This window comes from Erithacus rubecula, assembly GCF_903797595.1.
Source record: "Erithacus rubecula genome assembly, contig: SUPER_Z_unloc_2, whole genome shotgun sequence".
In the NCBI taxonomy this organism is placed as follows: domain Eukaryota; kingdom Metazoa; phylum Chordata; class Aves; order Passeriformes; family Muscicapidae; genus Erithacus; species Erithacus rubecula.
The window spans coordinates 10,718,902-10,740,694 of record NW_027635860.1 but is presented as its reverse complement, the minus strand read 5'-3'; the positions used below and the strand labels follow the sequence as shown (position 1 = coordinate 10,740,694).

The 21,793-nt window shown below is 36.4% G+C and overlaps 1 protein-coding gene across 14 annotated transcripts in view; it reads right to left on the bottom strand.

Annotated features, from left to right (window-relative positions):
• Positions 1-21,793, bottom strand: part of PPIP5K2 (diphosphoinositol pentakisphosphate kinase 2) — a 47,519-nt gene that overhangs the window by 24,076 nt on the left and 1,650 nt on the right. For 10 of the 14 annotated variants that reach the window (XM_079331176.1, XM_079331182.1, XM_079331183.1 and 7 more), the window contains exons 2-14: positions 12,691-13,090; positions 11,033-11,228; positions 10,599-10,689; positions 9,578-9,663; positions 8,112-8,266; positions 7,663-7,764; positions 5,820-5,981; positions 4,592-4,713; positions 3,132-3,233; positions 2,494-2,580; positions 1,490-1,569; positions 1,299-1,404; positions 212-297 (exon numbers count right to left, since the gene is read on the bottom strand). In XM_079331176.1, coding sequence (XP_079187302.1) covers positions 212-297; positions 1,299-1,404; positions 1,490-1,569; positions 2,494-2,580; positions 3,132-3,233; positions 4,592-4,713; positions 5,820-5,981; positions 7,663-7,764; positions 8,112-8,266; positions 9,578-9,663; positions 10,599-10,689; positions 11,033-11,228; positions 12,691-12,834 — 1,519 coding nt within the window. In that variant the 5' untranslated portion in view covers positions 12,835-13,090. Of the gene's footprint in view, positions 1-211; positions 298-1,298; positions 1,409-1,489; positions 1,570-2,493; positions 2,581-3,131; positions 3,234-4,591; positions 4,714-5,819; positions 5,982-7,662; positions 7,765-8,111; positions 8,267-9,577; positions 9,664-10,598; positions 10,690-11,032; positions 11,229-12,690; positions 13,091-21,793 lie in introns of all 14 variants that reach the window. The other 4 variants (XM_079331180.1, XM_079331181.1, XM_079331186.1 and 1 more) reach the window with 1 other exon arrangement.

Genomic DNA, 21,793 nt, shown 5'->3' with positions numbered 1-21,793 from the left:
TTTGGTCTGTGAAAAGCTTCGTCAAAGGAAAATTTACAGAGTTTTAGGTGTACAATTCCGTAGATTAAAATACTGTTGATATCTGCTAATTACAAACATTATTTCAAAACAAAATATGCACTCTTTTTGACATCAAGACATGTTATACTAGTAGTCCATGACTATTATATACACGTAATATTAAGTGATTAGGTACTAAAGTAATACATACCTTCCTCTTCACTTGAAGTCTTAGGGCAGCCATGAGGAAGATATGTTAACTGAACTTTGCGATTTATGCCTGAAAAATGCCCATACCTTAAAGCAGAACAGGGAAAAATTAGAGGGGAAAAGGGAGAGAAATATTTTAAATATTTTCCTCCAAAACTGTTAAAATCCTGTAATAGGATAGAATTAATCTGTTAGTCAATGATTTGTGCATTTGACTAACATTTATTGAAGCACTCCTTAGAATAAACAATAACTCAACAAGCACAGAATTAGCAGAAATAACAACTATGCTAAAATTAATCTTAAAACACCCACTATTTCTGTTGTTTATAACACTGAACATAAAACTGGAACCCTCCCCCCCCCATTCAGATCCAAAATTACAGCGGCTATCAGTATCCAGAAATGGGTCTCAGAATGTAGATGGCCACTGGTTTTACAGCCCTTTAAGTTCTCAAGCAAAACTCAGTATATAAAACAATTACTATAAATTTTAATAATAAGTGCCTGTTCCTTGATAATTTTTAAAACTAAAAATTCCTATTACCATTTCACAGTCTAAGATCCCAGATCTTTAACAACCTTTGACGCCTTATTCTTTTCTGTTGTTTTCTTTGTTTGGTTGGGCTTTTAAAGTCTTTTTTAAATTACTATCTATTTCAGGCTTAGTACACAACAACTTATTTACCTTCAATTCTCAAAGTTTGCTGCAAGTAGACAAGTAAGCATGGTGAAAGCTCTTACTGGCTCTATCAGACATCATTATGTCACACTGCAAGAAGCAGACCCTGCTTACAAGTATTTTCACTTTAAAAGCATTCAAGAAGACAATATTTGACATCAATGAAAGTAACCTCTTGCTGAACATATACTGAGGCACTAGATACAGCAATCAGTTAAATTAAAAAGAAAAATAAACAGTGATGGCCTATTTCTAACATGACATTCCTTCTCTGCAAAAACTTTGTGCTTGAATTATTATATTATTATGTAGTTGATAACATTGGAATCCACACAGTAACTGGTGAAACAAGTCACAACAGCCAATATTCATTCATTGCTATGACGCCTGAAAATTAGACACTTACATTTCTAACACAGTCTTTAGCTGTTCAAGTTTTGCTTTACTTTCTTCAATCTCAGAATCATTGTTTTGCCCAAGTTCTACAAGGAGCTGCCTTGCTATATCAAGCACTTCCTAAAGGAAGGAAACATAGGATTTAATTAAATAAACAGATTTTTACTTACAAAATCTTATAGTAAAAAAATAAAGACAAACTTGCCTGCAACTGTTTTGGTTTTTTCAGTTTCAGTTTTCCAGATTTATATCCATCACATTTTTCAAAGAGATCAAAAAATCTTTAAGATAAAGAAAGTAATTTTAAAGAGTCATTAATAAGTCAAATTACTACTACTTGAACAGAAGGCTCTTAAAGTGATCTAAAATTATTAAATTTACAGTATTTGACAATCAGGTTAAGACCTGCAGTACAGAGGCCAAATCAAGTTTTATTCAAATGCCATCTCCCCAGAAAGTTTTCAATGCATTAGGAAAATAAGAGCACCAAAAATGTTCTCTTACTGACTTGCCAAGTAGTAAAAAAAACCAACGAAACAAAAAAGAACAAAGGATATTCGATGTATTTGAATGATATACCATTTGAATATGCAGCTATATAAATTCTTTATCTTCAAAAATGATCCTAAACAGAAGTAGGAATTAAAAAACACCAAGTGAGCAGTGCTATACTTCTTCAGCATGTTATGAATGCAAGAATATAGTCTCAAAAAAAAAAAATTCCTTTTTGCTGAAACTGCACCCAGCTCCAGGTCCATTATATAAGTCGTCTTATGAATGTCAACATAAAGATAGTATCTACCATAAATTCAGAGTCGTTAAACTCTGAGAAATACAACTAGCAAAATACAACATTGCATACAAGAATAATTATGATAAAAAGCAGAAGGCAGAAGTCATAGCCTAATGGAAAACCAGAAATACTTTCAGCTCCATTATTTTTAATTAAGACATTTATAGACACAAATGCATCTTCCATAAAATCAAACAGGACTGTTCACAAGGCACAGCATGTGTTGAAGGAAATCTGCACAAGCAAGTTGACAGTCCTGTTATTTGCATTATCTAAAACTGTTAGGTTTAGAGGAAAACAAAACAAAAAGCACCTTGCAATTGTGCAATTCCTGGTTAATTCACTGCTTCCTTAGCCCCACAATCTTATATTCTAAAAGATGGAAAATAATTTTTACCAAGATTCTATTTACCTCTGATGTTTTACTTCCATTTTCATTTTTTGCTTTGGTGTTCGATCCCCATGGCGTATTACAGCTATAACACATCTAAGCTCCATCCTGAAATTTTAAGAGTTGTATTTCAAAAGTCTGTACTCAATGGGGTCTTTACTATTAAACCAACCACAATCAAGACAATTGACAAAGTTGTAGTCATCTGACATAGCTACAGAAGTGATGGAAGCATATGAAAGAATATAAAGGTTAACTGAAAATGATACAAGGTATAAAATATAAATACTGATTTTAGGACTTAGGTAACTATAGAATATCTATTTTAAGTAGTTTTTAAAACAACGATTTTGAGGATCATTAAATGAGAGAGCATGTTTATTAGAAGCGCATATTAAGTTGGTGCTGGCACAACGATTAGCAGTGGAAGCTATGCACAACAGACGCTACACTAGAAAATCTGCTGTTCTATACTCAGCTTGACTAAGGGTGAGAAACTCTGACTGCTGGTATAGCAATTGTGATTCCTTCCTTGTTTTCAGCACACAAAACAAGCATTCATAGGCCAGTGTGGGCACACCTTGTAAAGAGAAAAAAAGATTCACACAAAAGTTACATTGGGAGTTTGCACAATTCTGGTGAAGCTACTATTTCCTTACATTGTTCCAGAGGTAGTTGGCACAATTGGAATGTCTTCAGCTTCCAAAGGAATTGACCATGGTATTTGAAATTGAGGAGCAAGTTCTCTCATTATGATATTTCTAAAACAGGAGTTTAAAATAAAAAACCAGATCAGTAAGTTCAAAGTGCAGCTTTTACAACACATGCTGACTCCAAACGAAACAGATTATATATATGCATTTTTATTGATGTAGTTTTGGAGTACTAGGAGCCACAAACTATACGTATAGATATGTGGGATTTTTTTTATAATTGCATAATAAAGACCATTTAGTAATCTGGAGCTTCAGTTACATGAGACTACTGGCCCTGTATTTATAATGAACTTCAGCTTTTCAACTCCCATTACTAAAAGAGTTCCTTGGATAGGAATTTGTCATGTTCATTTGTATATGCAGACAATTGGCTTCACTGCCTAACAAAAAGTGCCTAATAATCACCACACCATTCTTATCAAAGAATTAACTGCTATCTTTTACCGGTAGTTTCTCAAAAGTTTCTGGGATAAAACTGGAAAAATAAGTAGTCTCTCATCTTAACTATATAATGACAATGCAGTCTCCTCCTCAAGAAGCATGGCACATCTAATGTTCTGTTTAACAAATATTTCATCAAAATCCATAGAACTTCAGATTTATATCTACGTAAGAAGCAGTAACAGAGGGAAGAAAAAGTCTATCCTAAAGTAGAATAAGCCAAAATATAATTCCTAAAACTCTTTAAGAAACTTGCAAAATTCTTCAAAAAATAAGATTCCAGATAATTAGATAATGCAAAAAGTAATGCTGTAGCTCATTAGTGAAATCTGACTGTAAAGATAATCACAACGGGCTTAGCCTACTTTGAGGACAATTCCTTGGCATAGAGTTCTATACCCAATTCTGTATTATTCCACATGATACCTTTTTTTGCCTCCAGCAGCAGAGACAAGATGGTGAGATAGAAGACACCTTGATTCTATTTCAGTTTGATTTTACAAGTGTGAAATCCACAAATGTACAAGTATAAACTGATTTCAGATCAAGGACAATGTACAGGAATTTGGACACATTAAACAGCAGCAATCACAACCATCCAGCGGTGCTCCACTACTTGAAAAGATCTTGGCTATCTTTATGAACTTAATCTTGCTTTCAAAATATTTATGCAGTTACCTTACAGCACTTTTAAACACTCAGATGTTTGATGTAATTTTAGGAATAAGGAATTTTGCTAGTACTTATTTATTGACTTAGGATTCTCTTTAATCGTACTTTTTAATAATTTATGTTATTTACTTTTAATAGGGTATTTTATTTTTAATAAATAATTAATAGTAATAAGAATTAATTAATGGTAATAAGTAAAAAATAGTAATAAGAAATTTGGTAGTACATAAACTACAGTAATATGCAAAGGAGTTAATAAGCAAATCGGAAATAAATCAGAAAACTCTTACCCCAATATCTTAGCACAATCATCATAGTATTTCATGGAGTTTTTCACAAAACTGAAGCCATTCACATCACAAACATAGGACTGTCCATTAGCACGTAGCAAATCAAAGCCACAAACTGTTTGCTGTTTTAAAGAATAAAATTTCAAGTGACTTAGGACTGCATATTCTAAACAAACTTTATATTTTAACAGGCTATTAATCTGAAAATATGACAAAAACATGACACACTTTACAAGTAGTATCTTATGTCAGTTCCATGACACCCCCATGGAACCCATCTTCCTGTTCTTAACTTTCTATCCCCAACTTGATTTTATCCTTCCCACCTATCCTTAGCAGTATTAGTATTGAAGGTCAGGTTAACATGAGCATGAACTTCAAGACTTACAGCAGCCATGGGCCTACAAGTCCCCCTTTCACAGTGGTTACCCACTATATATAGTTTTTAAGGACGGCATTTTGTAATTTCTTACAAAAAAAAAATTTAAAAATGCCTTTATCAAAATTTGACAAGGTAATTTTGGCATTGACATTCTATTGACGTTATCAGCAGAGGATACTAGAAACTGTTTCAACAGATTACTTCTTAAGATCTCAAAACCCACTTTGCTGATAGAGCTCACACCCTACAGGCTCCAGAATGCCATCACAGTCACACACAGGTTAAAGAGACAGACGGAAAGCCTTTTCATAAAACAGGTGAAAGGAGGGTAAGAGACTGAAGGAAGTTTTGTACAAAAGAATCATTATAACTATATAGCAATCTTGAAATTATATAAAAATGGAAACTATCAAATTACTATCAATTTTTAAGTATGTACTTAATCATGTCAATACCAAATTAACAATTATCTGTATCTGGTAACAGAAGTTACAAAAACTTTACTGAAACTGTGTTTTGCCAGCTTAGAAACTATTATCAAAATGTGTGAAAATATACACAAAAAAAGATACATATACTATGGGCTAGCAAAACACAACAGCAACATGCAAATTCAGGGAACTAATGCAACACAAGCAACTTATCCAGAACTTTTCAATACATTAAAGAAAGAGTCCTTCTTGATTAAAAAAAGATGTAGAAATGGAAGTTTAACTTTTCACCTTAGTACGAGTTTCGCAGCAATTACCACTGCTGGATCATGCACTAAAACTCTACAGAGGTTTCATGTAACAAACAATTAATTAACACTAAATGTTTGATCAGATAGGAAAGCAATCAGCTCACCTTAAAGGCAAGGCATACTTTCCAAGCAATTAACTTCTCTCTTGCATTCAGAATGACTGGATATCTCACTTCTTTTCCTTCGCTGTCTCTTTCTACTTTGCCATCCAGAGCTGGAGACTTTCGGGCCTCAGCATGAGCATAGTCTGGACCTACTGTGTACACCTGTATAGAAAAACAGGATCTCTTGATCCAGTGTATTTAAATTATGTTGCATAAATTTGCAAAATGTATGCATATAACTCATATGTGACAAGAATGTTGAAAGATACTAGCTGCTTTCATCATTGAAAAGGTGACACTAAACTATTTGCCTCAGTGGCATTCTCTGCCTTTAGAGAATGCATCATTTACTGACAGCCTAGGATAAAAAGAGAAAAAGAGTCATTATAAAAACTCAATTAATAAAAAATAATTTCTCAGTTATGATGGTACAGAGATGTAAACATTTTCTTCTCCAAAACACCTGCAGAACCTGAAGAACCAGTTAATTTGACAATTTTTTGAGTTTATTTATGGAAATCTGGCTGCAGGACTAAGTGATTCTCTTAATTTAAAAAGTATGTTTATGTTTTATACAGGACAAAACAAAGTAAGAATTTTCTCAGCTTTAAGATGACAAGGCAGGAGCATGAGAGAACAATTGTGCTATCTCTACTGAATGATGCTCACTGAAGGGCTTGGGGCATATGCTAGGAGAGTTTTGTCAGCAGCTCTCAAAAATAAGCTAGAGTTTCTTCAATTAAAAAACAAACTCTAAGCATTGATTAAAAACGTATTCAATTAAAGCAGACGAGTGTCAATACTGCCAACTCAGTGAATTCAGGCAAGAGGGTAGGTCTAGTGGAACAGCCTAATACAAATAGTCTTGAAAAAAATCCATTATTTATTTGAGATGTTAAAAGCCCACTGCTGCTTGATGACTAGTCACTACAACTAGTCCCATTTGCAAGCCATTGCATCTCTTCTTGTTGTAAGAAACTTTGCAGGAAGTTTATAAACCTCTTACACAAACATCTGTAAACACAAATTAACCTACTGCAAAGTGTTGCACAAAATAATCTTTAGAAGAGTACATCAGGGCATTTTTCTGAGAACATTAAAAGAGTATTGTCCTCATGCACCACTGAGTGATGCTAAGAAGTTGAGTGCAAATAATAATACGGCATTTTGGATTAGACCTCACATTCTCTACACCTGCACTTTTTTGTCTTAATACGGTTATCTCTTACATATATTGGTAAAACATTGGTTTCACATGTTTTGATACGAGCTTAAAATAGCCAAAATGAAGACAAAGGGAAAGGAAGTAATCTTCACTCATGGCTGGTTTACCTTACTACGTTATCACTCTGTTTTAGCATTCTCTTAGGGTACCTAATATTAACCTCTGTTAAGAACTTAAATGAATGAAAGAGAAAAATTATTACAGGTAAGGTCCACAAAGGTTATTTACTTTGACTCCATAATATTTTACAAGTAATTTTGTTTATTAATTAGCATACTAAGATCTATTCTTTGTAATCATTAACCTTCAGATACAATATTTAGGCAGCATCTGTTACCATGGGAAAGAAGATGCTGTTCTGGCACTAATACAAAAAAACAAAGACAATATGTTGGGTAGCAAGCCATCAGCACTTGATTCCAACAACACAAGCACAGCTGCTATACATTACAAGTACTATGTTCAGCTAGAATGAGAATTGCATTCTTTACTCATGAACTGCATTACAACTCCATTAAAATTAATCCTTGACCACGATATACTATTACCTTTAAAACTGACAAGCTCTTTGAGCACTTAATTGTTCTAAATACAAATAAGAATGTGTAGTTATCATACCTTCACATCAGTTCCATCGGTGGGCATGAATTCCTCATAAATATAGGAGCCTGTTTTCCTCACACTGCTTTCAGGAGAATAAACACTGCTTCTGCTGCCAATCTGAAAGATGTATTTTTCCATTAAAAAACTCATAAGGTACTGCTTGAGAAACTTTAAAACTACCTAAAATAACACACTTGTACTGCAAAAACACATATCAAATGAAGGAAACTTTTGACCATTGCCAAAAGATTTTTCTAAGATTCTAGAGTACATCCATGGTGTGTGCTAAGAATCTGCAGTAGCTAATCATCTACTGCAAGAAACAGGCCTTCATTCAACCTACACGTTCTCCTAAAATTTCTCTGATCTGCCACTATTCCTAAGCAAGCAGGACTTGACAGAATTCCTCTGCAATCCTGTTAGACATCTAATGCTTTTCAGTAGCTTTAGCACCATAATCTCACCTTTCGAAAGAGCCTCTGGCTTCCACCTCCAGCAGATGTTGGATAATAAATATAAACATTGTGGTCCTCAGCACTAACTGGCTTTTCTACAAAGGGCTTCTGGAAAATTTCTCCATTCACTTCTACATGATCTTCTCCTTCAATCAAGTTGCATTCTGAAGAACAGTGCAAAGAACAGAGCTGTAACAGTATACTAATGGCATACAATTATTAAGAGATCTGCATTAATTTGCAAGCTGAAATAATAATATTCTATTACATCTTTGTTTCTCTGATTTGTTACTGACTGCACAACGACAGATGATCCCCTGCAGTATTTGTTTCCTGGACCATGTCTACATTATGTTATTTAAGTACTATGTTCCAGAATTTCTGTTGATTCCCTAAGTGACAGATAGGAAATTGCCTCCTGCAGTGCATAAGCTGCATAAGGTAGTGTATTTTTGAAACGTTTTGAAGAGAAGGAAGAACTACTTGTCTTGTTTTTTCAGTGCCTTTCTCTGAAATAGCAGGGAGCTGGCAAGCGAACAGTACACACAGTGTGGTGTCAGATGCCACAGCATCTTCCATAGAGTTAAAACTGTCTCATACTATGTGATAAATGCACCCTGCATATAAGATTAGGTCCCTTGGTATCAGCAATCAGGAATCTGATATTTAATACTTGTTAACTGTAAGCAGCAGCTTTTATTTTACTTCTGAAGCATAAACATGTCCTTTTTTCCCCCTAAATCACAGACATTTTAATGCAAAATTCCCTTGACCTGTCATTGCAATCTCTTACTGTTCCTTAAAGTCTTCATTTTACTAGAAAAACTTTAGTCTGTTTGCAGGTACACAAAGAATTAATTCCCATTTATATTCATAGTACAGTATCTGCAGGCATGTCTAAAACAGATTTCAAATATATGGCTGCTTATATTCAGAAAGGGAAGTATTCAATAGCCTGACTTGTTTCTGTCAACATTACTTTCCTAAGAAAAATTACTAATAATTGTGGTTAATAGAACATCCTGGATGCTGCAGTCTTTGGTGACATATTAGAAACTAAATTTGAGTAAGAAGGCCCTTATATTCTAGTTAGTCTATGATGTCTGTAAGATGTATGGTGTCAGAATCATATTTCTTAGTTGCATACTTGTACTGCCTTTGGCTGAGATGGAGTTAATTTTCTTCACAGCAGCTGGTATGGCGCTATGTTTTGAACTTGTGACAAAAAAGTCTTGATATTTTTGGTAATACTGAACAGTGCTTTACACAGCCTCAAACATGTTTTCTTTATCACATACTGTCCACCACAGCCAGTAAGGGTTAATCCACGACACTTCAAATGCTGGCAAAGAAATCAAAAACTGCAAAAATTAACTGTCTAGGCAGTGAAATCTAGCTTTCCATTATGTTCATACTGTTCTCCAGTGGAAATGAAGAGATGCTAATGCTTGATATTTTTTCTCTGATCTTTTTACCTTGGGGATTGTTTGGATCTCGGTTCAGAACTGCATAGCGAGGAAGTAAAATGCCTTCAGCTTTAAGAATACTATAGACTTCTCTTCTAGAAGACAAATATTGCACAATGAGTTGGGAAATCCTGCTAATATTTGCACTTTACAATCCATGAGTAAAGGAGGAAAAAAACAACACTAATTTTTTTTCAAATCACACAGGGTAAGGTTACATATACTCTATTTACTAATAAAATGCCATACAGGTCACTGACACAGCAGTACCTTTGCAATGATCTCTTCAACATCAATAAAAATGCACTTTGCAACGCCAGTACTTTCCTCTCTGGTTGCACAATAGACATTTGCACAAAACAACTGTCTTGTTAAATGAGATTTTCATTTTAAGTTTATACAGAACAGTAACTGAAGGCATCCAGATTAGGAGGTCTGCTCACTGTTCAGAAAGCTCCAGAGTTTATATATTTTTGTCATCATTGTTTTATTAATGTTTGCTACGCATGACCTCAGCTCCAAAAGAAAATTTGCTTTCAATAACACATGACCTTTGAGTACCAACAATTTCTGTTAAGTATCACCTTTACGGAAAAAAACCCTGCAAATCACATGAATTCTACAATTTTCTGTGCTTGTACAGCTGCTATACAGACCTATCCTAGAGGCAGTTTAAACACTCTTATTTGCTAAGCTTTAGAAAAATGTATCACCAAATTTCTAACCTGCTAAATATTCAGACATATCACTGTAAAAACACCAAAAGAAAAAAACACTCCTTAAGATGAATCCCAGAAAACTATGCATACATTAATAAGGTGTAATGTTTACTGTAATTTTATTTAAACTACTGTACAATCCTGGAATCACTGGATGGTTTGAATTAGAAGAGATGTTAAAAACCTCTAGTTCCAAACCCTCCATCATGGGCAGGGACAATACACTGGAACTGTTGCTTATGCAATAATGACAAATTCTTATAGTTTCTGACAAAAATGGCTTGCTTTAAAAGGTGATTAGTGTTATTTACCTGTCTTGTATGTGATACTGCATATTCAAGTCATTGATTATGAATGGATTCCTGAGTTTTGCATAGGCAACTGCTTTGTCCAGTGGAAACCCTAAAATGTTTATTAAGAAAAACAAATTAAAATTATAAGACACATTACCAGTTCAGAAATAGTTTGAAACCTTTGCATGAGATCACTGTTTCCACCGGCTTCAAACATATTTACTACTGCGACAGCTATTATTCTATTTTGTCAGACAAGACTTTCTCAAGCAATGTCAAGAGTATTGCTTTAAAAACTTGCACTTTAAAAATTAGCTATATTATATTAAAGAATATAAAGGAAAATCCAATAAAACTGCAAGAAAAAAAAAAAAAACAACCCTAAAAGGACTTTCAAAGAACTTAAATAATTTAGTTGTCACAAATATTTATGGTATTATTACAAGATTTACCTTTAGAGTGAAAAGAAATGAGACAGTCACATAAAGGCCAATTTTCTACTGGCTCATTCAAAATAACATCCTCTTCAAATATCACCACAGTTATATACTTAAACATGGAGAGGCGTTCAAGAATTTCTTTCATTGGTTTGGACTTTGATTTCTTAGCCATTGAACAAATCCCAACTGCGATTTGTCTTTCTGGTGGCTGGAAAGAAGGTGGGGTAAGGGAAAAGCAATTATTATGTGTTCTCAAAACACAAAAGGGTTTTAGCGGCACAATACTAGAGCAGGTATTTTGTCTTAAAATTTGTGTGCTACCTTTAATTTAGTTTTTAATCAGGTAAATTGCTAGCAGATAACAAAGTGCAGCGTAACAGCACAAAACCTGCATCCTCACAAAAAATGCCTCAAGAGTGAAACTGAACTGGCATACAGTTCACCTACTTATGGCTTACTCTGAAATTGACTAGTAATTAACTTTTCAATTTTGTCATTTATTCATGTCTAATTAATAGCCACAAGGCCTCTCATCACCTAATATTACAAGCAAATTATGGAAAGGAAAATTAGAAAACAAGAAACTACTTTTCTAGATTTCTGAACTATTAAGCGCATAAACCATTTCAATTTTTTTGCATACTCTATATTTACTTTCATGTTAAACTTTCAATAATTCTTTTCTGTCAGTGGTATTTCTTAAGTCAACAGCCAACCTACTCTGCTCTATAAAGGAAACAAACAAAAAGCCCATAGAACAATCCTTTAATTTATGCTTTTGCTTTTTGAAAACCTAGCCAGCTACCTTCCCTTGCCAAAACAGACTCACTGATTTAAGCTACCTGAGCTGCTAATTTTGAACTGGTACTCTGCATTTCCACATTACTTTTAATTATGGGAAGTCTATAGCAATGCAGTCTTGCATTTAAACTTTTTATATTTGTTTACAATTAGTGAAAATGTAATCTATTCCATAAAGTGCAATGTTGCAAGAAGAACAAACAACTAATAGTTTAAAAAATGACATGATGACTCATGCATAATAAAATTAAGAGTTTGTCCTAAGCAAGCTAAAAATTGGTGAGCACAGTGCTCAAATACAATTCAGAACACTTTATAAAAATAATAAACTAAGGTATAATTTAAGATTAACTTAGTATGCACTTTCAATACACCACTACAAGAAAGAATATTAAAAAAAATCAAAAGTAAACGATGAAGCAGTTGACAGCACACAAAAGAAAAATTCCCAATAATTGTTTTTGCTTCCAGCTATCCAAATAAATGAAACAGAGGTTTATGCCATCATCAAGTTCATGCTCAGAATCCAAATCAAGTCTGCAAATCATGCACATCAACCTCAGTTGCCCTGAAACTCTCTAATATCAAGCACGTCTACTTTACATTTCAAGGTATACTTAATTTTCCAGTATCCTTCTTTTCCAGGCATTACTGGACAGATCATTATCCTAACATGAAAAATTTCTCAGTTTAGAGCACCATTTCAGTACTAGATTTACATGAGCTGATGCCATTTTTGAAAAGCAATTAAATACTGAAAAATATTTTGAAAAAATATTTTTAGAAACCATGTTAAAAAAAAAGATTTGGAAATGAAAAATAATGCTTGAGAACAAAGACTAGTAAATGAGTGTCCCTACAATACATACAGAATCATACTCTTCCTCCTCTTCTTCCCCATGGTCATAGAAGTGCTCATAATCTGTAGATCTAGCTGAATCCAACAATCCTTCTCCATCTTCTCCACCTACAAAGAATCTGGGAGGATCATTCTCTGTCGCATTAACAGACATGGTTACAAGACCTATAGAAATCTACGTAAAAATTGCAGGCACTCTGGCAGATGAGATCCTGGGCATGTTTCCTAATGACTTGGGAACACCAAAGTCCCTTGCTCTTTGATGTTGCTTGTGCAGGCTTGCCACCGTGATTGCATTGTTCACCAGGCACTGTTTAACTTGTTATCATCTGCTCATTACTGATTAGACTTGCTGCTCCAAGACACCCACAACGTGATGCTACTTCCCTGAGACGGTATGACTTTTTAACCTACAAGTAATAGACAAAAAAAAAAAAAATTGATAAAGGAAGATAAAATAAACTCACCTCATCCAGAAAAAGTGTTTGGACAATTATGCACCTCTGAGCAAAGCATAAGAAATAAAACACTGCACACCACATACAGTCTACACTTTTACATTTATGTTTAGAGCATGCATGGGGAATAGTTGCAAAATTATTATTGAACTACTGATGCATAAATTTTAGTAACAGATAACGTAACTCACAGAAGTAAAAGCTGGCAAATGCATTTTTTCCTAACTTAACAAGGCTTAAGTGGAGACTATATACTGTACATGAAAAACACAATAGAAATATTCTCCATTATTTAGAATATTTAACTCACTATCCATGTCATTGGCTGTTTATTCCACAGAAGTTCTGTGATCAAATAGCAATGGCAAAACAGTAGTGCTAATGAAAAACATAATACCACCATTAGGACTATTAAAAACTCCCTCGTGTTAAAACTCGAGAGAATCTTTCCTATGAAAACACAATATATTATGTTTTCATAGGAAAGATTGCAACAGCTTGCAACAACATTTTGTTTTGTGTTGTGTTGTGTAATGACACTTGTTTTCACTCTGAAAAATTAAAAATTATAGAGATGGACACGAGCATTGCCTTCTGAGAAAAGGACTTCTAACTACTAATGTAGTGGTGAACACATATTTAACCTGCCATGTGAAAGTAAAATACTGGCAAAGTAACTTGTACACAGAAACAGGCCCACAGATCAGGCATCTGTTGTTTTAAGAAGGTAACATGCTGTGAGAAGTATATAGCTTCATAATATTAATGTCACTTCTATTTAAAAAATTAACATGCAGTTACTTGTTTAGAAGCTTATCTGATCCAAAGGGTTAGGTTGTTTATTTGTAGGTCATTACGCAAGTGCCATTCAACAGTGATGTCTCAGCAAAACTGATTTTGTTTTCAAATATCAGTCAAAATTACTTTGGCTGTCCTATGAACTAAGTGAAGCAATAGTAAATTCTCAGTAGTGGTCAATCATTCAGCTTCCTGTAAAGGGCATGGTAAGCAAAGCAAAAGTTGCCCAGAAAATATCTGTCCTAATTCAGAGGCTAGGTGTGGGTCAACAATACTGTCCCGACTTTGGAGATAAATTTCAGGAGAAAATGCCCTAGAATGAGCATTTCCTTTAAAGAAAAAAACCCTTTAATAACTCCCTTTTCTTCTGCCAATGAGAGAAATTAATACCAGCAGGTGAAACTGAAAAAAAAACACTCCAACAAAAACCCCCTGCATATTAACAGCTACAAAAAACTAAAAACAAACAACACGAGGAAGGCATAGAAAAGGACTGAATAAATGCTAGCTATCAATTCCCAGAAACCTACCCTCAACACATCCAGACATCCACCAAAAGCAGAACACAAACCAACCAACCAAAACACCTCAGAAAAATGCCCGGGCGAAAAAAAAAAATAAAAAAAAAAATCACAGGCTGATTTCGTGACCGGAAAACAAAGCGGAAGCTGGTCGCTTTTGTCTCTGGGAAGGGGAAGAGGAGATCGCATAGCAGCCCAGAGCACAGCACATGGGAAAGCTGAATTTCTGGTGTGGGTCTCCTCCTCGCAGCAGGCGAAGTTGGTGGATTTTAATTTCCTTTCTCATGCTGGTTCAGCTCCTCTGAGGTCTCTGGTTCAGGGTGGTCCTGCCAGTTCCCCGCACAGGCCGAAAAGAAAAACAAGCCAAGCCCAAAACAGTTCAAGGGAACAAAAAGCCAGTAAGTCGCTGTGAGGATTCCTTGCTTCAAGCTAGCAAAAAACCCGATCCAAGAAAAAGAAGAAAGCAACGTCCGGAGCATCCGCAGAGAGAGAGATTGAACAGAGCCCGCGCCCAGTGTACCCAGGCTCTGGCCCCGCCCCTGAACCATCTTAAAGACACTGCAGACATTTCTGGCATAAAGCAGGTGATCAGGGAATAAAGTATCATGACAAAATAACCCCAAGACAAATACAGAAACTTCAGATCCGGAAGCTGAAACTGAGCTATGAGCATAAGGATCCTGGGCTCACAGAACAGGATCAAAGATTTATTTCTTCAACTAATTTGCTATGTATCTGTTGTCCTTCAATTCTGCTAACAAAAAAGTTACTTTCCCTTAGAATGTGAAACGGTAGCTGTTTGCCTTTCAAGCAATAAGAACAAGATGAAATTTCTAATACCTAATTCATCTGACTGTCACAAGAGTTAGAAATTAGGTGTTCAGGTAAATTAATCCCATTTATGACATGGTAAGAAAGAGCACTTTCCAAATTCTATTTTTAGCAAACTTCAGAAAAGCGGAGGTTTCTGCCAACATAGACTGGCAAATAAAAGAGAATTTTATAAAGGTATTAAAACAAAAAAAAGACACCTCCCAAACTCTAATAAAGCTAAAAAATGAAGTTCCTCTTGTATTACTTTTCATCCCACTACCCAAAATCTGTACATTGGCAACCAGTTTCTTAACAGCTTTCAAAACTTAAGATTTTCTCATAAATAAGGAAGAACAGTGACTTGAAACAAGTAAGTTGGAGGTCTTAAAACAAATCTTCTGCCTTCCTTCCCCTACTATTCCTGTAGTACACTTTGTGAGAGCAGCAGAAGAGTTTTGAAGTTTGTGTACAATTGGTGACTGGTTATTTCATGGGGATACCTGGCACTAACCAAGTCTCTCTAGCCAAAAAGGATTACTTCTCAAGCAAGTAAAACTCACACAAATCGACTGAAGGGAAAAAGCAATAAATTGTCTACAAATGACACAAAGATATAACCTAACACACTTCCCCAACAGACCTATCTGAAAACTCATTATTCTGCTACCTTCCTCATTGAAGAATCTGGAGATTGGTGTTTATGAGTGGCAAGTACATTGAAGAAGGGCTTCATGTGCAGAAAACAGACTTTCAGCAGTTCACTTGGGATTAACAGATTATTTTGTCCAAAATGAACATTTTTTACCCGTTTGAAGGCAAATAAGTAACTAGATTGCTATTCCATACTACTGTCACTGGGCCCCAGAGTTTTCATACCGTTTGTAAAACTAAAACTGAAGGCTATGGATCAGAAAAAGATAATGGCGTTTTTCAGGCTTATAAATTACTGCATGAACTCACTTTTTTCTTCTTGCATATAAATTGGCATTCTGATGGTTGCCAGTTTATCTCCCTGACAGCAGATACTATAAGCTACTATCATTACCATAAATTTATGTCAGGATATATTTAATAAATTATCTATTTTTTAGAATTAATGCTTTCAGAGATGGGAAATAAAAGTCTTTCCCCCAAATACTACAACAAAAATTGAGATTCCCTTCCTTTTTGTGGTATGTGGAATAAAAATAAACCAAGAAGGACAAACAAAGAGAAGTAGTGACTGAAACTACATTGAACAACTTCAACAAGTCTTCCAAACACCATCTACAGTTATCAGACATCAAAAATGCAGTAAAACCACATTTGAGTAAACACATGGTACTCCAGCTATATGCCAAGAAGAAATAATAAATAGCAGAGCAAGAAGATGGAGCTGTCTTCCTGCTTCAGAAATACTATTAGTACTGATTGAAGAAGCTTCCAGAACATAATGCCCTATGCAGAATTCCATCTGGCTGCCCCTTTGTTGGCAGTTGGTTTTTCTTTTCCTCTCTGTCTGTGGAATTTTTTCCCATTAAGACACACTGATACCTAGGTCCTTGAGACCTCCCTGGATCTCCCTGGGAGAGCCTCCCTGCCTTTTTGGGAGTTTCTCTCAGAGGGCAAGGGAAAGGAGGGGGTTAGAAGATTAGCACCAGGTAAAGGCAAGTGGGAGGAAGTGGCTTGCTCGCTTTCGGCTTCGGAGGAGGGGGGTGGTTGCTGCTAGCACTGCCATCCCGACACCTTTTTAAACCAGGACACCCTCGAGCATGCAGAGCCATCCTTCTGTATTAAGAAGTGAACAGCAGCAGCAATATAAGGGGCAGAGATACTTTATGTTGGATCTTGCACTTGGTGCGTGAGCATAAGCCTCATTAGACAGTGAATGTTAGACAATTATGTGCTCATCTCAGCCATGAATGACTGCAGAGTAAGCAAGTCAAAACCCAAAGCTTTATGTTGGAAGATACAGTGACCTATTTCCAAAGACATAGCATGAATAACATCCAGACAACAACCTCCCACCATGCTATCACCTCTCCAGATAAAATTAACAAGGCTATGTTCTGTTTAAACTTCGCCTATTAATGTTGCAGTTACTGCCTGATAATACTGCTACACAATAACAAAACCAGAAGCCCAAACAACCAAAACAAACAAACCAACTAAACCCCAAGAAAGAAAAACACGCAAAGAAACAAATCAAACAATAATCACAGAAAATTTAAGGGGATACAAGGGTTTCAAATGAGTACTGGAATTTTTAAGGTCCAAGTATAATACATGAGGCTGAGAAAAACCTTCAGCTCTCTTCATCAAATACAAATTTCAACAGCTTTATGAAGTTTATCATCATCTTCAGTAACTCAACTCTGCTCAGTAACATTAAGCAAGAAACTCCATTGATATCCAAACTAGCAGACAAGAAAAAGGCTAAAAAAAGTAACAAAGAAAAAAAAATTATAAAACTGCATCACACTTTACTTAGCTTTACAAGAACTAGGTCACCTGCTCCAATCTTGCACCAAACAAACACTGAGCTCTAGATTTCACAATATGCTAACATATTCCCTAATCATGACAAGAATCTCCCACAAAAGAAGTAGCCTTTATTTGCTGCTTTTAGTTAGACATTGATACTGCCCACAAGCCAAACACTGCCCTCAGACTGTCACATGGAAAGACATAATCTATGCAAACAACAACTGTGAACATGTTACATTCTGTCTGTGGGAACACTGCAGGTATTTTTTACAATGTTCCAGAAGCATTGCTATGTAGCAGTTTATGCATTACTCCATGTCTTGGTTTAGTTTGATTTCCTGGCTAATGCACCAATAAATAGTTATAGTTTAAGTTTGCCAATTTTAATATACTTATTTTCTGTTGTGAGATAGAATTAAGAGCAAAAGCAAGGCAGGTCTAAAACTTCAGAGGGCATAAAGAAAAACTTTATTAACAACACAAAGAAAATAATAAATTCAGAATAAGATCTTCAGACCACTCCATCCTCCCCCTTCCCACACCTTTTTAACAACAACATACAAATACACTTCACTCAGCTCCCAACTTAAATCTCAGTTTACTTTAGGGAGAGGAGTCTCTTCTTGTTCAGCCATAGGGATTTTTTTCCACAGGAAGAAAAAGAAACAGTTCTCTCGTGGCTTAATTTTCCACTAACATCTTCCTATCTTCACAGCACCCTCAAACTGTGTTTCTGGACCATGTTAAACTCATCGGGTGCCTACTTTTAAGAATGAACAGTTCAAAAGCAAAAGTTCTCTTCATCGCTCTTTTCTCTGTTCATACTTTTATTCCCAGGAACAAAGATCCCCTTTTTCCTTCAGGGCAAAGGATCTTTTGAACACTTCAACTCCCCATGTCTTTTTCCACAGTTTATAGGAATTTTTAGTGTAATATAGTCCACCCTTATAGCTTACAAAAAGATTTTTTAGCCAAACTTGACGGCATCTCCTCCTTTTCCTTCCATCTAAAACTTGGCTTCTACTTTATTGTCCTTAGTGTGTTCTTTCTGTTTTTTCCCCCGTACTCAAGAAAGGATTGAAGGTCTGTAAATCTAATCTGAGCACTGGAAAGGTTAAAATCTCACACAGAAGATGCAGGGGGCTGCAGCTGGCCATGCTGGAGCAGCGCTGGATCTCGGGACACTTGGGCCACACTGGGGAGCTGGGCGAGGGCTGCCCACTGGCACCTGTCTTTACCTTGCCCAGCAAGCGAGGGCATGCAGGAGCTGCACCAAAGCAGGGCTCAGCTGCCTCCCCCACCCAGGCCATGTGCACAGCTGGGTAGGTTCGGCCACCCCACGGCTGCTCCAAGCCGTGGCCATGATGGGGGGCTCAGCAGCCTCCTGAGCCTACCCCTGCCTGGCCTGGGCAGCATGGGAAAAACTCCGGGCTGGCTGGTGTTACCTTGTGAAGGCCAGAAATGAAAGAGGGTTTTTCCTGGGGTTTACTTGCTTTAAAAATGTGGATTCACGGAGCAAAATAACTTCTCTAATTGGTTTCTCAGGTTGTCAACAACTAAATCAGCCTCCAATCGGTCCCATCAATTCACAGAGGAAGTTCTCATAGAAAAAAACTTCTAAGTATGCCTTCCCCTCAGGTGCCTTCAATGCATAACCAGCACGCTCTACCAGAAAAATTACAACAGCTCCCATTCCAAAAGAGACTATCCATCTTTCAGTTTCACTGCAACTGAAATCTGAGAAAACCTTCTTAAGAATAAAAGGAGTCTTCCTTGCCAAGTAAGTGCCTGCACTGAGTTTCTCTGGTAAGGTTCTGGCAGTGAGTGGGCTGCAGCAGTGGTTTCTGTGAGAGGCACCAGAAGCTGCCCCCGTGTCAGACAGAGCTAGTTCCAGTCACTCCAAGATGGACCTGCTGCTGCCCAAAGCTGAGCCCCTCGGCCATGCTGGCGATGCCTCTGCTATAAGGCATTTAGGAAAGGGTAAAGAACACTGCACAGCAGCTGAGAGGGGTGAGAAAAACTGAGAGACACAACTCTGCAGAACCCCAAGACACTGAGAAAGAGCACGCAAGAAGTGCTCCAGAGACTTAGTGACTGCCCAACAGCCCACTGTAAAGCAGGCTGTGCCCCTACAGGCCCACAGAGGTCCACAGTGTAGCAGTGATCCACCTGCAGCCCATAGGGAACCCCATGATGGAGTAGTGCCTAGAGAAACTGATCTGGAACAGAGACTAGACAGAGTTAAAAGGAATAAAACAGGTATCTATTGAAAGGCCTTAAAAGGATACACCTTGGGCAGTACAAGACCCTGGCCAGGGCTGCACCCAGCTTGAATCCAAGATGGCTCCCAGTCACAACTTTTTACACATTTATTAAGTATTGGTTCATCTACATACTGGGGTCAATTGTCCAGCCACAGCTCCATGTCATCAACCCCCTAGCTTGCCCCCTTCCCTTCACTTTTTGGGTAACGGTTGTCCTTGATTCTCTAGCTAGGAAGGGATTGTTTTGTCTAAATACCCTGTGGAAGACAACTTACTAACACCTAATATGAAGTTTCAGTTACACACCAAGTGGCAGATAACCTGAAAAATATAAAAGCTAAATCCAAGGCATCATTTCCACCACAGTTCTGCTTAGTAAGCACCTGCTGGCCAATGAATGTGTTTTCTGGAGAGAAAAGCTAATTGCACTGTTTCTCACACTCCATCTTCAGCAGTAATGTATGGATGCAGTTGCTTTTGCCCACACACTTTTCAGCTTGGTGGTTAGGACGCACTTCTGATTAACAGAAAATGGAATTGAAACCTCTGATACAGGAGAGAACAGAGATAGTACTTGTCCTATTCTATTCAACTGTTCTAACCACTAGGCTATCATAATCCAACTTCACTTTCTCCATCCACCACTAAGTGGATTTTCGTCAGGGTTTTTTTGTTTATTTTGCTATTGTTTTTTGGTGTGTTTTTTTTAGGTGGCCTCTGGACTGCTTTGTACAGTAGAGGGCTTGCTGATCGGCATTTCAAGCTGAAGACAGGTCCTTAGTCTTTTAAATCTTAACAATGAGACACTTCCAAGCACCCACTCTCAAGCATCAGGAATCTAGAAATACCTGCCCTACTGGCATTTTCTACTGAAAAAAACTCTGCTCATGAGTACCTAACATTTCTTGAAATTCTGTATAGCTAGGCTAGCTAACAAGCTTCATTTGCCTAAATCTTTTTCTGGGGACCTTTATTATTTTCCAAGAATGATGGATGCTTGTACCAAACTAATGTTTGTACCAAAAGAATTATTCAATCTGATCCTCTGTATTACAGTATTTTAGGGGACAGAAAACTTGGAAGAGTTGTATCATGCCATGTAAGCCAGGAGGAATCTGTTAAGAGGCCAGCTTGGCAGCAAGGAAATACATGCCTTCTAGGTTGTTGAAGAATAAGATTTCTCGTCTTAAAGCACAACTGTTCCAGTTTTCAAACAGTAATTATTTGGCTGATTTTCCCATGCCTGTCTTCTCTCACAGTAATTATATAATTAATAAGGCAAAGTATTTTCAGGAATTTTTAATTACCAAACCTAAAGGGAAAAATCTTTTCAATGGGTATTTTCCTGAACAAAACTTATTTTTCCCTAACACTTCACCAGCAGAACAGACTTTTCAGCACATATAAAAATGAGTTTTATCTCCAAATATTGCAGTGTCACAGGTATATTTCAACTCTCCAGTTGACACTGCAAAATAAACCATTACTATCCTTTAAAAGAAGTGTTAAAACAGCCTTAGAAGTCTAGAAAAACCCATCTGGTAAATATCATTCTCTTACCTTCCAGAGAGAAAGGCAGTGTTATTTTTAACTGGCAAACTACACAAACTGACATCTAGCATATGTTTTAAGTGTCTCCTGCACAGCCACAGATTAGATAACCTTCACATTCATTAACCTCAAGTTGCTTTCTAAATCAAACTCTGTCAAACACATAACATATAGTCATTTACATTTGAGACAAGTTTGAATGTTTCAGGAAGGCTGGCTTCCAAACTTTTAGAGATCCCACT